At 34.6% G+C, this 18,759-nt stretch overlaps 1 protein-coding gene across 1 annotated transcript; it reads right to left on the bottom strand.

Annotated features, from left to right (window-relative positions):
* Positions 1–13,723: 13,723 nt before the first annotated feature.
* LOC125671273 (somatostatin receptor type 2-like) lies at positions 13,724–17,995 on the bottom strand. Its single transcript, XM_048906844.2, has one exon. The coding sequence runs from the start codon at positions 17,860–17,862 to the stop codon at positions 16,750–16,752; it is 1,113 nt and encodes a 370-aa protein (XP_048762801.2). The 5' UTR covers positions 17,863–17,995; the 3' UTR covers positions 13,724–16,749.
* Positions 17,996–18,759: the final 764 nt, after the last annotated feature.

Raw genomic sequence — 18,759 nt, 5'->3', positions numbered from 1 at the left:
GGTTTTGGCCCTTAAAATCCCTTATTACGTAACATATGACCTAAATTTTTATATGAATAGATTTGGATTGTTGAGATGAACATTTTTTGTTCTTTGACTTATACCAAAATATTAACGATTTTTGAGATATTTGATCTAGACTTTGAGCCCTTCTAGATCCCTAATTTAAGGGGCTAGCCCCTAAATCTTGATATTTTTGAAAAGATCTCGTAAATGTGCACAACTTTTGTTCTACATGTCTTAACAAAATATTTGCAAGAAAAAAGATATTGGAGATCAAAGGTCAAAAATCGCCGAAATCGGCGAAACATTTTGGCATCCATTTTTTCAGGTCCAGGCGAGCGTTTAGGCAAATCGCCTCCGGTAAAATCGAATCCCCCACAAATCTTCTAAAATGTTTACTCTATCTTGTGTAGAAATTTCAAGACTCTAGCTTCAAAACTAACGGAGGAGATGTGTGGACAACAAGGCCCTTCAAAAAGTCACTAAAAGAGAGATAACTCCTGACCGGAAGTGACGTCAAGCACGAAATTTTGCAAGCAAAGTCTCGTTACCAAAAGACATCTTTCCTGAAAATTTCGTGAAAATCGATCGAGAAATGGCTGAGAAAAACGCGTGTACTACCAAGGAAAATAATAATAATAATAATAATAATAAAAATAATAATAATAATGAAGAAGAAGAACGCGAACAATAATAGTAAGGTCTTCCGCAGGAGACGGAAGACCTTAATAATAATAATGAAGAAGAAGAACGCGAACAATAATAGTAAGGTCTTCCGCAGGAGACGGAAGACCTTAATAACTAGATTCGATCTCGTTGCGAGCAACGAGTGGGTCTTCCGTCCAAATTTAGATGTGATTAGATAAGAATTTGACTGACATTTTCGTTCATAAATAATGATACAAATATATTGTCTAGACGTACAATTTAGCTTTGGTAATGTTTTACAAATATTGATCATTTAAATGTTATAAATTAAAGACTCTCTCTACCTCTCGGCAACTAATTAAAGGGGTCAGCTTTTTTTCGAGAAAAAAGTTAATAATGTTATTTACTGTGATACAGATTCGACTGATCAGGCGAGTCATGCCGCCCGTAGACCTATTTTTTTAAATATCATTCTAGATATATCTCGCAAAACTGAACAAATTTTGTTCTACATGTCCTATGGAAATTTTCTTAAGAAAAAAGTTATTGATTGTGACATTTATCAGACTGTTAAGGCGAGTCATAAGGCCCGTGGGCCTTTTTCTTGATATCGTTTGAAAGATCTTGCAAACCTGAACAACTTTTGGTCTACATGTTTTATCAAAAGTTTCTCCAGAAAAAAGCTATTGATTGTGACACTAATCAAACTCTTCAGGCGAGCCATGAGGCCCGTTCGCCTTTTTCATGATGTTGTTCGAAACATCTTGCAAAACTGAACAACTTTTGCTCTAGATGTCTCATTAAAAGTTTCTTGACTAAAATGTTATATATTACAACAATAACCCAACTGTTCAGGTGAGCCATGAGACCCGCAGGCCTATTTCTTAACATCGTTAGTAACGCTTGCGAATCTGAACAATTTTTGTTCTACATATCTTATCAAAAGTTTCTCGAGAAAAAAGTTATTAATGTTATTAATTGTGATACAAATTCGACTATTCAGGCGAGCCATGACGCCCGCAGGCCTCTTTTTTGATATCATTAGATAGATCTTGCAAAACTGAACAACTTTTATTCTACATGTTTTATCAAAGTTTCGTAAGGAAAAAAGTTAATCCTTGTAACAGAAATTCAATGGTTCAGGCGAGCCATGAGGCCCATGGGCCCATTTTTTGATACGGCACGAAAGATCTCAATAAACTGTACAACTTTTGTTATATATGTCTAAAAAAATATTTACGAGTATAACGTTATGCGACATTTATCACTGTTAAGGCGAGTCATAAGGCCCGTGGGCCTTTTTCTTGATATCGCTTGAAAGATCTTGCAAAACTGAACAACTTTTGTTCTACATGTCTTATCAAAAGATTCTCGAGAAAAAAGTTAGTACTTGTGACACTGATCAAATTGTTCAGGCGAGCCATGAGGCCCGTTGGCCTTTTTCATGATGTTGTTCGAAAGATCTTGCAAAACTGAACAACTTTTGTTCAAGATGTCTTATTAAAAGTTTCTTGACAAAAATGTTATAGATTGCAACAATAACCCAACTGTTCAGGTGAGCCATGAGACCCGCAGGCCTATTTCTTAACATCGTTAGTTAACCCTTGCGAAACTGAACAACTTTTGTTCTACATGTCTTGTCAAAAGTTTCTCGAGAAAAAAGTTATTAATGTTATTAATTGTGATACAAATTCGACTGTTCAGGCGAGCCATGACGCCCTGAGGCCTAGTTTTTGATATCATTAGATAGATCTTGCAAACCTGAACAACTTTTATTCTACATGTCTTATCAAAAGTTTCGTGAGAAAAAAGTTAATCATTGTAACAGAAATTCAATGGTTCAGGCGAGCCATGAGGCCTATGGGCCCATTTCTTGATATGACACGAAAGATCTCAATAAACTGTACAACTTTTGTTATATATGTCTAAGCAAAATATTTACGAGTAAATAGTTATGATTTAAAACGTGGAGAAAAATGAGACACTTTTTTAAACTCCATTTTCGACCCCTACCGAGCTTCCATACTAGGCGCTTCCGGAAATTTTGAAAACCCAGGTGCACAACTACAACATGTCGTCTAACATCACTGAAAATTTCAGCACTCTAGCTTTTATCGTTTTTGAGTTTTTGTCTGGACAAAATGGTCATCTGAAAATCGATAAAAGGGGGATAACTTCCAACCGGAAGTGATTTTTCAACAATTGAAACGGCGGTACAAACTTCAAATGGCAACGCATCAATCCTGAAAATTTGAAGCAAATTGATCCAGCCATCTCCGAGAAATCTTCTGCACAAAAATCGGTAAGGAGAAAAAAAAAGAATAATAATAAGAAGAAGAAGAAGAAAAGTGAAAAATCAACAATAGAATAATAGAAGGGTCTTCCGCTGAAGACGGAAGACCCTAACTAGTACTTATTGTAACGGGGACCGTTACAGATGTTCCCCAAACATTCCCCCATTTAGGAAGTGGTGACATTTATTTCAGTACAAGTGGTTTTGACCATTGCAAACTGTGTAGCATGTTAATATATAACTATTTTATAACGTTCAGACCATTTCATGCTAATAGAAATCAGTTATAAAGATCTGAGAGTTTTCTGCACGTGCACGTACGTGCATGCACGTGCTGGTAAGTAATTTGACCATCTCGATACATTAGAAGTCTTACTATATGAGTACAAGAGAAGTTTCACAACAATTCAATGAATAACGAGAAATTAACGGCAACTCGAAACTACAAAGACCGAAATCAATGCACGTGCATACACGTGCCTGTGAGTACGACACAGCAATTTTGTTGATGCTAATCAATAGACATTTTAACAATATACTTACTATATAAATTTGGTATTGATTGCTTCACTCATAAGAAAGTTATTGAGATTTCAAAATCGTCCAATCAGAATTAAGCGCACGTGCATGCGCGTGCAGGGAAGTGATTTTGAGACTATTAATAAATTGACAGGCCCAAAACATACCTGCAACCTAATTTTCAAACCTATTCATTGCAATCTCAAAATGTTATAGACCAATACTCAAATTTAGACGTCAAAAATTACAATGCACGCGCATTCACGCGCACGCGATTTTGATAATGGAAAATTTGTTGACACCATTTCACAGACATTCATATCATAGATCCTCAGGGTAAATTTGAATTCATTTCAGTTTTTAATTCAATAGTTATGACCATTTTAGTACCCGAAAAATGAAAGAAAAGATATGCACGTGCATACACGGGCACGTGAGTATGACTCGGCATCAATGTTGATGTCATTCAATAGACATTTGATAGATATACCTACAGTAAAAATTTCATATTGTTTCCATCATTTATAAGAAAGTTATGGCGATTTGAAAATCGTCCAATCACAATTTAGCACACGTGCATGCACGTGCCGGATGGTAATTATGACTATGCACTTTTGTTAACAATATCAAGATACATATACAATACAAGTTTGAAAAGATTTTGACAAAAAACAAAAAAGTTAGGGTCATTGAAAGAATTGAACCTTCAAAGGACAATACACGTGCGTGCGCATGCGTGTTTGCAGTTTTTATTACATCGATCTGTAGATATTTGACATGTCTACCTATCCTGTAAAGATCATTAAATTTCCTTGATTGGCATGAATGTTATAAACGGTTTTGTATTATCCAATCAAATTGAAGCACACGTGCATGCGCGTGCAGAATTGAAATTTTGACGATGCCAAACAGTTAAGGGTCCCATGTTATACCTACGATATAAATAGCAAACGATTTCATTGAAAAATAAAAAAGTTAGACTGATTCTAAAGATTGTAAACAAAAAATCCAATGCACGTGCATGCACATGCATGCATTTTCAGACAAAATGACATTCGTTCCGCACATCTACATATGCTATACTATCATCCTAAAAAGGTTTCATATTGATCCCTTGAGTAGTTTCTGAGAACACTCGTGGACAAAAAAGTCCCAAGAAGAAAGAAAGAATAATAATAATAACTAGACACGATCTCGTTGCGAGCAACGAGTAGGTCTTCCGTCCGATTTGTTGATGCACTCGGAGTTCAAAAAAAAAAAAAAAAGACAAATGAGTCCCAATTTAGTTTCCGACTTTAAGACACTTTAGATATAATCAATTTTTCATATCATAAGCTTCTGAAGCAAAGTTGCGGTGAAATTCGTTTGAAATTCGACTCTCCAGGCGAGCCATAAGGCCCGCGGGCCTATTTCTTGATGTCATTTGTTAGCCCTCTATAGACTCAACAACTTTAGTTCTATATGTCTTTACAAAATATTTACCTGTAAAAAGTTATTGAGATCGACCGATATTGACTAAAAATCGACTCTACAGGCGAGCCATTAGGACCATAGGCCTATTTCTTGATATCAATCGATAGATCTCGATAAACTGAACAACTTTTGTTCAATATGTCCTTACAAAATATTTACCAGTTACAAGTTTTTGAAATCGACTGATATCGACAAAAATCAACTCTACAGGCAAGCCATGAGGCCCACAGACCCATTTTTTGATATTGATCGATAGGTTATGACACATTGAACAACATTTGTTCAATAATGCTTTTCCAAAAATATGTCGTTTTAAAGATATGAGGCGTCAAATATTTACGATTTTGGCCCTTAAAATCTCTAATTACGTAACATATGACCTACTTTTTGATTTGATAAGATCAAGCTCGTTGAGATAAACATTTCCGCTTCTACAACTTATTATAAAATATTAATAGTTTCTGAGATATTCTCAAAAACATTTGGACCCTTCTGAACCCCTAATTTAAAGGGCCAGCCCATTTTGCTTGATATCGTAAGAAAGGCCTTGTCATTTTAAACATTTTTTGCTCAACAAGTATTTAGAAATTCTTTACCGTTCTCGAGTTATCTCTACAAGAAATATTTAGGGGCCAAACTGTAGCTCCCTAACGGGGCCACATAGGGAAAAAACGAAATGTACATATTGTTTAGATTATCATTCTGAACAACTTTTGTTCAATAATGCTTTTCAAAATATTTGTCGTTTTCAAGATATGAGGCGTCAATTATTTATGATTTTGGCCCTTAAAATCCCTTATTTTGGACCCTTCTGGGCCCCTAATTTAAAGGGTCAGCCCCTTTTGCTTGATATCGTAAGAAAGGTCATGACATTTCAAACATTTTTTGTTCAACAAGTATTTAGAAATTCTTTACCGTTCTCGAGTTATTTCTAGAAGTAATTTTTAGGGGCCAAACTGTAGCTCCCTAACGGGGCCACATAGGGTAAAAACGAAATATGCATATTGTTCAGATCATCATTCTGAACAACTTTTGTTCTTTATTGCTTTTCAAAATATTTGTCGTTTTCGAGATACAAGGGGTAAAAAATTTATGGTTTTGGCCCTTAAAATCCCTTATTACGTAACATATGACCTAAATTTTTATATGAATAGATTTGGATTGTTGAGATAAACATTATTTGTTCTTTGACTTATACCAAAATATTAACGATTTTTGAGATATTTGATCTAGACTTTGAGCCCTTGTAGATCCCTAATTTAAGGGGCTAGCCCCTAAATCTTGATATTTTCGAACAGATCTCGTAAATGTGCACAACTTTTGTTCTACATGTCTTAACAAAATATTTGCAAGAAAAAAGATATTGGAGATCAAAGGTCAAAAATCGCCGAAATCGGCGAAAAATTTTGGCATCCATTTTTTCAGGTCCAGGCGAGCGTTTAGGCAAATCGCCTCCGGTAAAATCGAATCCCCCACAAATCTTCTAAAATGTTTACTCTATCTTGTGTAGAAATTTCAAGACTCTAGCTTCAAAACTAACGGAGGAGATGCGTGGACAACAAGGCCCTTCAAAAAGTCACTAAAAGAGAGATAACTCCTGACCGGAAGTGACGTCAAGTACGAAATTTTGCAAGCAAAGTCTCGTCACCAAAAGACATCTTTCCTGAAAATTTCGTGAAAATCGATCGAGAAATGGCTGAGAAAAACGCCTGTACTACCAAGGAAAATAATAATAATAATAATAATAACTAGACACGATCTCGTTGCGAGCAACGAGTAGGTCTTCCGTCCGATTTGTTGATGCACTCGGAGTTAAAAAAAGAAAAGAAAAGACAAATGAGTCCCAATTTAGTTTCCGACTTTAAGACACTTTAGATATAATCAATTTTTCATATCATAAGCTTCTGAAGCAAAGTTGCGGTGAAAGTCGTTTGAAATTCGACTCTCCAGGCGAGCCATAAGGCCCGCGGGCCTATTTCTTGATGTCATTTGTTAGCCCTCTATAGACTCAACAACTTTAGTTCTATATGTCTTTACAAAATATTTACCTGTAAATAGTTATTGAGATCGACCGATACTGACAAAAAATCGACTCTACAGGCGAGCCATTAGGACCATAGGCCTATTTCTTGATATCAATCGATAGATCTCGATAAACTGAACAACTTTTGTTCAATATGTCCTTACAAAATATTTACCAGTTACAAGTTTTTGAAATCGACTGATATCGACAAAAATCGACTCTACAGGCGAGCCATGAGGCCCACAGACCCATTTTCTGGTATTGATCGATAGGTTATGACACATTGAACAACTTTTGTTCAATAATGCTTTTCAAAAAATATGTCGTTTTAAAGATATGAGGCGTCAAATATTTACGATTTTGGCCCTTAAAATCTCTAATTACGTAACATATGACCTACTTTTTGATTTGATAAGATCAAGCTCGTTGAGATGAACATTTCCGCTTCTACAACTTATTATAAAATATTAATAGTTTCGGAGATATTCTCAAAAACATTTGGACCCTTCTGAACCCCTAATTTAAAGGGCCAGCCCGTTTTGCTTGATATCGTAAGAAAGGCCTTGTCATTTTAAACAGTTTTTGCTCAACAAGTATTTAGAAATTCTTTACCGTTCTCGAGTTATCTCTACAAGAAATATTTAGGGGCCAAACTGTAGCTCCCTAACGGGGCCACATAGAGAAAAAACGAAATGTACATATTGTTTAGATTATCATTCTGAACAACTTTTCTTCAATAATGCTTTTCAAAATATTTGTCGTTTTCAAGATATGAGGCATCAATTATTTATGATTTTGGCCCTTAAAATCCCTTATTACGTAACATATGACCTACTTTTTGATTTGATAAGAACAAGCTCGTTTAGATGAACATTTCCGCTTCAATGACTTATTACAAAATATTAATAGTTTCTGAGATATTCTCATAAACCTTTGGACCCTTCTGGGCCCCTAATTTAAAGGGTCAGCCCCTTTTGCTTGATATCGTAAGAAAGGTCATGACATTTCAAACATTTTTTGTTCAACAAGTATTTAGAAATTCTTTACCGTTCTCGAGTTATTTCTAGAAGTAATTTTTAGGGGCCAAACTGTAGCTCCCTAACGGGGCCACATAGGGTAAAAACGAAATATGCATATTGTTCAGATCATCATTCTGAACAACTTTTGTTCTTTATTGCTTTTCAAAATATTTGTCGTTTTCGAGATACAAGGGGTAAAAAATTTATGGTTTGGGCCCTTAAAATCCCTTATTACGTAACATATGACCTAAATTTTTATATGAATAGATTTGGATTGTTGAGATGAACATTTTTTGTTCTTTGACTTATACCAAAATATTAACGATTTTTGAGATATTTGATCTAGACTTTGAGCCCTTCTAGATCCCTAATTGAAGGGGCTAGCCCCTAAATCTTGATATTTTCGAAAAGATCTCGTAAATGTGCACAACTTTTGTTCTACATGTCTTAACAAAATATTTGCAAGAAAAAAGATATTGGAGATCAAAGGTCAAAAATCGCCGAAATGGGCGAAAAATTTTGGCATCCATTTTTTCAGGTCCAGGCGAGCTTTTAGGCAAATCGCCTCCGGTAACATCGAATCCCCCACAAATCTTCTAAAATGTTTACTCTATCTTGTGTAGAAATTTCAAGACTCTAGCTTCAAAACTAACGGAGGAGATGTGTGGACAACAAGGCCCTTCAAAAAGTCACTAAAAGAGAGATAACTCCTGACCGGAAGTGACGTCAAGCACGAAATTTTGCAAGCAAAGTCTCGTCACCAAAAGACATCTTTCCTGAAAATTTCGTGAAAATCGATCGAGAAATGGCTGAGAAAAACGCGTGTACTACCAAGGAAAATAATAATAATAATAATGAAGAAGAAGAACGCGAACAATAATAGTAAGGTCTTCCGCAGGAGACGGAAGACCTTAATGAAGAAGAAGAACGCGAACAATAATAGTAAGGTCTTCCGCAGGAGACGGAAGACCTTAATAATAATAAGAAACAGAGTAAAACCAATATGTTCCCAAACTTCGTTTGGGGAACATAACTAGTACTTATTGTAACGGGGACCGTTACAGATGTTCCCCAAACATTCCCCCATTTAGCAAGTGGTGTCATTTATTTCAGTACAAGTGGTTTTGACCATTGCAAACTGTGAAACATGTGAATATATAACTATCTTATAACGTTCAGTCCATTTCATGCTAGTTCAAATCAGTTATAAAGATCTGAGAGTTTTGTGCACGTGCACGTACGTGCATGCAGGTGCATATGAATAATTCGACCATCTCAATACATTAGAAGTCTTACTATATGAGTACAAGAGAAGTTTTACAACTGTTCAATGAAAAACGAGAAAATAACGGCAACTCGAAACTACAAAGACCGAAATCAATGCACGTGCATACACGTGCGTGTGAGTACCACACAACAATTTGGTTGATACTATTCAATAGACATTTGAATAATATACTTACTATATGAATTTGGTATCGATTGCTTCACTCATAAGAGAGTTATTGGGATTTCAAAATCGTCCAATCAGAATTAAGCGCACGTGCATGCGCGTGCAGGGAAGTGATTTTGAGACTATTAGTAAATTGAGAGGCCCAAAACGTACCTACAACCTAATTTTAAAACCTATTCATTGCAATCTCAAAATGTTATAGACCAATACTTAAATTTAGACGTCAAAAATTAGAACGCACGCGCATTCACGCACACGCGATTTTGATAATGGAAAATTTGTTGACATCATTTCATAGACATTCATATCATAGATCCTCAGGGTAAATTTGAATTCATTTCAGTTTTTAATTCAATAGTTATGACCATTTTAGTACCCGAAAAATGAAAGAAAAGATATGCACGTGCATACACGCGCACGTGAGTATGACTCAGCATCAATGTTGATGTCATTCAATAGATATTTGATAGATATACTTACAGTATAAATTTCATATTGTTTCCATCATTTATAAGAAAGTTATGGCCATTTGAAAATCGTCCAATCACAATTTAGCACACGTGCATGCACGTGCCGGATGGTAATTATGACAGTACACTTTTGTTAAGAATATCAAGATACATATACAATACAAGTTTGAAAAGATTTTGACAAAAAACAAAAAAGTTAGGGTCATTGAAAGAATTGAACCTTCAAAAGACAATGCACGTGCGTGCGCATGCGCGTTTGCAATTTTTATTACATCGAGCTGTAGATATTTGGCATGTCTACCTATCCTGTAAATATCATTAAATTTCCTTAATTGGTATGAATGTTATAAACGGTTTTGTATTATCCAATCAAATTGAAGCACACGTGCATGCGCGTGCAGAATTGAAATTTTGACGATGCCAAACAGTTAAGGGTCCCATGTTATACCTACGATATAAATAGCAAACGATTTCATCGAAAAATAAAAAAGTTAGACTTATTCGAAAGTTTGTAAACAAAAAATCCAATGCACGTGCATGCACATGCATGCATTTTCAGAAAAATGACATTCGTTCCGCACATCTACATATGCTATACTATCATCCTAAAATGTTTTCATATTGATCCCTTGAGTAGTTTCTGAGTACACTCGTGGACAAAAAAGTCCCAAGAAGAAAGAAAGAATAATAATAATAATAAGAAACAGAGTAAAACCAATATGTTCCCAAACTTTGTTTGGGGAACATAATAATAATAAGAAACAGAGTAAAACCAATATGTTCCCAAACTTCGTTTGGGGAACATAATAAGAAACAGAGTAAAAACAATATGTTCCCAAACTTTGTTTGGGGAACATAATAAGAAACAGAGTAAAAACAATATGTTCCCAAACTTTGTTTGGGGAACATAATAAGAAACAGAGTAAAAACAATATGTTCCCAAACTTTGTTTGGGGAACATAATAATAATAAGAAACAGAGTAAAAACAATATGTTCCCAAACTTTGTTTGGGGAACATAAATATTGAGAAAATCGGTAGGAAAACAATGCACGTAGGAAATAAAAAGATGTTAGACATCAGCTTTAAAATACAACTATGAACATTTTTATGCAAAAGGTTCACAAAGTCAATGAGATACAGCCAGGAACTATTTAAAAAATGAGAGAAAATCGGTCAATTTTTGACAGTTTACAGAAATGTTTATTACTTTGATAAAATGCACATGTGTATACTAGGATCCGAGTTCACTGCGTAATTATAATTCAACATCTAAAAGGCAGGTGGTATACCTAATTTGAACTAGAATTTTAGTATTTGACATGATTTAAAACCACAACGCCAAATTCTACGCTTCGTGGTTCTACCTATTTACTTGAAATGATGAAATGACTATTTTTACAATTTGTAAACATATCAAAGATAAAAACATTCAAAAGGTTCAACTTCTTTCGATAACATGCCAACGAAATCGGTATGTCTCAATGAGGTCTTTAATTTTTATGTAATGGCAGTTATAAATATTCTTATCTATGTAAACTCACCCTATCTCTACTTAAGTTTATTCGTTTCCTTCGCCCCAAAATCAAAACAGTCGCATTCTTGTTAAGTTGTGTACAGACTAAGAAATTACGCTTACATGTACCTATCTAGTTTTCGGATAACCGCCATTTATGAGCTGACTTTTTAAACATCTACGTGTCTTCCGATTAGATCCAGTCTAGACTGATATCTTGCCGGGTTACATGTGAATTAGTTTTTGCAATCATGTCTGTTAACCATTTAACTGACTGACACACACACATACTCCGTAGTTTCTACCTAGCAAGTCATGATCAGAGAAAATCGTGTATGGCCTTGCAGAGTTTACCAACAGAATTGTCTCAAAATGATTTGATCTTGATAGTACTGCACTTTTACAGTTTCGTTCTTATGTAAATTCAATAAATTCCTTTATCACCCGAAACATGTTCCAAAGACAATATGATTTTTCATTTTTGTGGAAGAAAGCACAATTGGAGTTATTTCACTTGAAATCACGGTCAATCTAAACTAAAATCGGTTGCTGACCGCGTTCAATTTCTCGTTCTCGATGTGAAAACAGCGTCATAATCGTTAACTATATAGTAGTCTTCGTTAAGGTGTTATCAAATGGCATATTTTAATGTTTAAAATGCTGAAATAAGGTATTTCTAATAGTCAGCAAAAATTTTAATGTCAGTTGTCAAGGTACAAGAGATTGAGCTCACAATTCTTTGTTATGTAAACGAGGCTCGTGCCATGTTTTTGTTTACAGAAGTTAAATATACAAGTAAAAGTTCCGTTTAAAAGCAGATTTTTTTTCTTCAATTTACAAGTTAATTCTGAACGCAATTAAATAGTGTCTAGCGTTTGTCGCGTCTCTGACTCTCATTTTGTTTTAAGGTATTCCATGTATAATGAAAGGATAATGAACAATTTTGAAAGATTTAGATCAACATAAAAGTTTATTGTTAAATAATGATGAAAGTGAAGCAGATGAAATTCACATGACTGGCCATGGTAAATGATTTAAGAAATGAAACTTATAATTCTTTGTTTGATGCATGTATCAAACGAAACATTGGACGGAAAACTTCATCAATGCGCGTAGCGCATTGATGAAAAAGTTTTCCGTCCAATGTTTCGTTTGATACATGCATCAAACAAAGAATTATAAGTTTCATTTCTTATCATTTAATTATGTTTTTAAGATAGAAAAACAAAGAGTTTCTCCCATCAAAAAGCTTGAATTAACGTTTCTGAAATGGCGCGTAGGAATACATATAGGCAAGAATGAAAACAAAAACAAAACGGCATGGCTGTGCGTTCAGGTCAGGAACAGTTACTGTGCAGATTTAAATGGATTATACACCAAATTAAAGGTGCAATGGTTAAAAGCTGAATTAAATATAAAGGAAGATAACAAGTGGTGACTGGATTTATGCTGCATCGTGTTGGAGGAGACGTTGAACACTGGCTGTGTCGTTGGAACGGTGGAATGCAATTCGGCTCCATTTCAATATCGAGGAAAAAGTTCAAAACGCACTCGTTGACTGAGCCCCATATAACGCAGTTCAATTTCATTGATATTTACCAGATCAGAAGTCGCCACTTGCTCCGTCATGTTATCGATCTCGTAAAGCAGACGATTCATACCGGGAACTCGTGTAATCTGTCTCCTTCTACCAGTAAGTGGTCTACGTCATCAAGTTGACTATTCTGCCACGTCATCGCCTATGTATGTTCTTTCTTTGAATTAATTTGTATTTTATTCATATCTTTAGTTGTGCTAATTTTTTATAGCAATGAAAAACAAAAATCAAACAAATGCATTTGGTTATATATAATGCTTGTGTGGAAAATCCCGTTCTATAAATAGCGATAAAATTAGAACGGGGAAGACGCATTCCAGAGAAAAGTAGTCCCGCGTGCTTAGTGCAGATGAACTCCGAACGAAATTTTGACAGAGAAATCAAACGAATTTTTCAACCAATCAACATCGTTTATAAGTCATCACTTTAAAAGTTATTAAATGATTAGAAGCTGACCTTTTCGCACTTAAGACTTTTTGGAAGAGTTGTCTGCCCTTTGTAAAAATAAGAAAAATCTAATTTTCTAAAAATGTGTGTGGTCAATGATTAATTTTATTTCATATTTTCATAAAAAGAAAGTGTATGTAACTTTCTACAAAGAGATTAGTATGAAAATATAATTTGTTTTTTAAAATATTGTAATAAAACGTGATTTCCCCATATACTTCAATGTTAAATTCTAGGAGAAATAAATCAAGCAGTAAATAAAATTTTGAAAATTCCTATGGTGCATTATTTTTATTTGATGAACCCTTCAAAATGACACCATAATTACAATTATTCCACCATCACTTTATTAGATATGAGATATGGTCATTATACATTGAATACCTTAAACATGCTATTTTCTATTAATCAAGCTGTATGTAAACAAAAACATGGCACGAGCCTTGCTTACATAACAGAGAATTGTAAGTGCTGTTTCTCACTTGTAACTCAACAACTGATATTCAAAGTTTGGTTGACCAATAGAAATACATTGATTAAGCATTTTAAACTTTGAAATTGAAAAAATAAAGAAGGTGTTGCACCGAAGCGGGAATTTTCCCCAATCGGAGCTCCGTGCCACACTCGTGACGTAGAACTGACCTTCATCCATATTTATACTCTTATTGCGTATATGCCATTTAAATATCTGTAGGTTTCCCCAGTACTAAGGGCAAGCCTAATACATTTTATGTGTCAATACATTATACATGTAGTCTAAACATAATTTTTCAAATCGTGAAAATTAAATTGTCTTTTTTCTTCTTCTGAGTATCAGATACAATGTATACGGTTACATGTTACGACTGTATCAAATATTTAATATTCTATACTACTACAGTCTAAAAGCTCTTATACTTATATGTATTATTTTCTACAACCAACAATAGGCAACTGTACATGACTCTGACCAAAAACAAAATATGGGAAGTTTAGTACGCATTAATGAAGTTCAACATAATTCGAAGTACATGCATCTGAAAACATTGATTTACCATTATAGCAATTTGCTACTGAAATACATATCATCTTATCCACTTAAACTGTTTAACGGTTTTTTTTCACCTTGTTTGGCCTTAAAAAATTTCTTTCAAAGCTTTGCAAAGTTCACAATGGTTTTTCGTAAAAGACACCGTGCATTTGTCAACACCTTTCACTCCGAAAAACATACAACTTTGACTATTAAAACACAGGTATTGCATGCTGTATTCGGGGTGCTAATTGCGAGTCCTATTCACAAACTAAACAGTGTCCAGGTTGGAAGTTTATTTCAAACTCAGCACATTGTAATAAACAGAGATTTGACAAGAAACATTTATAAAAACTAGAAGAGTGTTTCAATTAAGAAAAAAATCTAGGTGGAAAACGTAATATGAAAAAAAAATTGTGTTCGTGAAGGATTCGAACCTGGTCGATTTAAAAAAGAAAACATCTTTACATATAAAAGTCGATCACCATAGCCACTGAACCACGCAGTAGACCATACATTACAAAGGAAAATTAACGTACAGGTGAAGTTCAAAATAATATCAATGAAGTCCTTTAGATTTTTTAAAACTTACAAGAAATATGCCTTCGTGAGACAAAATTTTAAAGCGACAGTTTTTTAATGAAAAACTTGAAGAACATGTTCATGCTAAATTTATTTTGTTTCATGGAGGCAGTTTTTCCTGAAATTCGGGGATACCCCTCCATTTTAAAGCTAAAAATCATATAAATCACTTATTGCTTGATTTAAACTCGAATTATTTTGGCTAATTTTTGTCAATACTCGTCTTTTAAACTTATTTTCACAAATGTTTGAATCAAGACATAAGTTCCAATTGGTTTTATAATATATTTGAATAACTTAATTTTACCGATCTTTCATGCAACACCTTTAGGGAAATTAACATGAGACGTGCAACACCTTTTGAAAAATTTTCAGCTCAAATGGTGTCTTTTCTCCTTTAAAGATATTTAAGATTTGTATGAAGATGAAAGCTTCTCCGAAGAAATAAAGTTCACTGATACAGCGCAGATTTATTACTTACAAGCATTGGTGTAAATATAACTCAACACGACACAGTCATTTTGTTACCGTTCTTCAGGTTTGGTTGTCGTGTTGCGAGAAGATCAGCGTAATCAATATAGGCCGGAAAACATTCGCCATTGTTCCATATTCACCTCTTTCGCATTTGTTTTCTTTGAACGAATTCAAAACACATTAAGATTCATCTAATAAACAAACTTGAGAATAGTGAAATTCAAATGCGATGAAATTGTACTGCAGTATGTTGAGACAAAACTAATACGAGATGACAGTTCATCGAATTCAAATTATAACCCCCCCCCCCCCCCCACACTATGAACTTCAGTAAAAATGGTGAAATACTTGAAAGTCACAAAATATTATATACAAGACTAACAATAGATGTATTACTGAGACGAGGTTTTAACGTGTTCATCGAGTAGAATTTAAGGAGGTATGCTACACCAGAGAAATTTGATGTAGATGAAAAGTGGAGGATATGTACAACACTATTTTGAAGTTGAAAATTTTCAAATTTACTTTATTTAGTCAAAAAATACAGTTTTAGTAGAAGGTAATCTGAAAAAAATTTAAAACCCCTGCTGGACTCGAACCTGCGACCTACAGTTCAGCAGTCGGTATTCAAACCCACTGAGCTACTCGGCTAGGTATTTAAATGGAAAAGGAAAAGACAAATATTGCTGATATCGATTTTTTCATCCATGTTTTTAAAGGAAGTCAGCCATTATGACGATGTAGAGTAATACCTGAAAGATTTACAAAATGTTTCCTGTATTCCGTGTCTTCACATCTATAGTCGTCGTTGTATTATTGTACATGGATTTATATATCATATCCAATAATTAAACCTTGTATCAAATACTCTGTATGATTTTCGAATACAGTTCATATTTGTAGTTACTACTTACTATAATTACACTATGTACCAAATCGTCTTTTGACTTCTGATTGGATTTAACGCTGACAAACGCATACTCAATTACATGATCTGATTAAGTCAACATGGTATTAACACAATTTACCAATCATCAATAATACACCCGTGGTTGCCATACATACCCTGCATGAACTAAATTTACCGTTAGTGTGTTCCGATTAACCGTGATTGGTAGACACATATGTAAGTACACACATTATGCCTTCATGTCATTCTGAAAGTAACAGCTATCTACCAACAGAAATCTTAGCTATCGAAGCAGACGATTCCTAGATAGTTTTTCATAGACCTGTGTAAACACCCCCATTGTCTTTTTGTTCAACATGCGGATTGCTGCGTTGGTCGTCCTGGTGGGTTTCGGCCTCGGTTTGTTCACTAGCATTTCTACGCAAGGAATCAAGTTCCATTCTGTTTTCTCTTCCTTCCCGTAAGATGTATCGAACGCGTTCCTTGAAAATACAAGGACATTTAAATACCTCTTTGAATCTATTTCGAAAGTTTTCACTCAGAAAAGCGTACAAAATAGGATTGACCATACTGTTGGCAAATTGTAAGACTGTACACACATGGAATATTGCCACGTTGTTAACTACGGTATCGTACAGACTGAACACAACTAATGTTATTTGAAAGACCCAATATGGTAGCCAACAGATTATATACACCAAAATGATGGCCAATACAAGATATGTGACTTTTCTGTGGTTCCTTCTTTGCTCTGTTGATCTTTGTCGATTGGCGGGTCCTGATCTTTTCATATGAATAATAACACAAGTGTAGAATGTAGCAATGAAGCACAGTGGAACTGCAAATCCCACAATAAATGTATAAATTATGTAAGTTGGAAGAAACTCTACATGAGGCCAATCCACTTGGCATGAATATTTCCCATCCAACTTTTGAGGGACTCTTTTCGAATACAAAATGATTGCCATTGAGAACAGAAATGAAAGAACCCATATGAAGATGATCACGAATACAGCTCTTATTGGTCTCCGATATTTTTGTGATATAACCGGCTTACAAACTGCTATGTAGCGATCGACACTTAGACTTGTTAACGTCAAAATGCTGGAAAACATGGAAATGGATGCAATCACGTTGTAAATTTTACACATGGCTTCTCCGAATACCCAGTGTTTTACAATGGTAGTTATAATTACAAAAATGATATGCCATAAGAATATCAAATCTGATAACGCTAGGTTAAAAATGTACATATTGGTTACCGTTTTCATCTTCGGTGAATTTAATATGACGTAGATGACCAGAAGGTTTCCGAACAGACCACAAACGCCAATGAAGGTATAAACCACGACCAAAGTATTGTCTGTTGCTTTGTTTGTGCCGAAGTTTTCACTATCATTCTGTGTTGTGTTACTAAACGCATCCATGCTTCACAAATTGAACTCCTGCACAGTTATGTCAGTAAAATCCTTACTTTATGATGAAATCAATTCCGATATTCTCAACACATCTCTCGCCCTCCGAAGCGCAGGTTGCAGTTAGAGCGTACGCAGTGCTACACGATCTGACAATTGTCGATAGAAAACTTGCATTTATAGTAGTGAGAGCCCAGGCAGATAGCATTGTAGCAATGTATTGGTGATTACAATGCATGAATATACGTGATAAATTTCAAGTTTCGTGATACAAATTTCTAAAAGATATTTACACATTGCAAGATATCAGTTGTGAATCAAAATTATGAATAAAAGTAAATAAAACAACACGTATGACATATTTTTGAATATCGCATGTAAAACTATATACAGGTAATGCTCAAAATTATTGTTATATATTATGTACAAAAACAATCTTATTCCCGTGGGGATCCGGGTTAGAATAGGTCATCGGTACCCCTTGTTTGTCATACGATGCAAACTACATTAAGGGGTTCAGTTGTCGTGTCACAACAGGCGTGGCACGATAAAGATCCCTCACTGCTCAAAGGCCGTAAGCACCGAACATAGGCCTAGGTTGAGTGAAAAATTCTCGCGCGGGGACGTTAACAATATACATCCAACCTACCAAAATAATCCTATAGTAAATTAAAGTACAGAATGTACTCTTTTCAAACATTTTAAAAGGAAAAATAATTAATATAGTGCCTTGCGTGCAAGTTAGAATAATGATGGCAGTTTCATAATGCTCATGAAAATTTCATTTATAAAAAAAGAAAACAACACATCTTTGTTTCATATGATGGTGTTCACATTTAACGAAACAAATCTTTATGTATTGGAATAGAGATTTGAATAGAGTATCATATGTTTTAGTGGGCGTTTTTA

This window comes from Ostrea edulis, chromosome 4, assembly GCF_947568905.1.
Source record: "Ostrea edulis chromosome 4, xbOstEdul1.1, whole genome shotgun sequence".
NCBI classification, from domain to species: Eukaryota; Metazoa; Mollusca; class Bivalvia; order Ostreida; family Ostreidae; genus Ostrea; species Ostrea edulis.
Note: the sequence above shows the minus strand (reverse complement) of the source record. Positions and strands in the feature narration are given on the sequence as shown.

Coding starts and splice junctions, on each gene's coding strand:
- LOC125671273 (XM_048906844.2), bottom strand. CDS start 17,862: ATGGATGCGTTTAGTAACACAACACAGAATGATAGTGAAAACTTCGGC.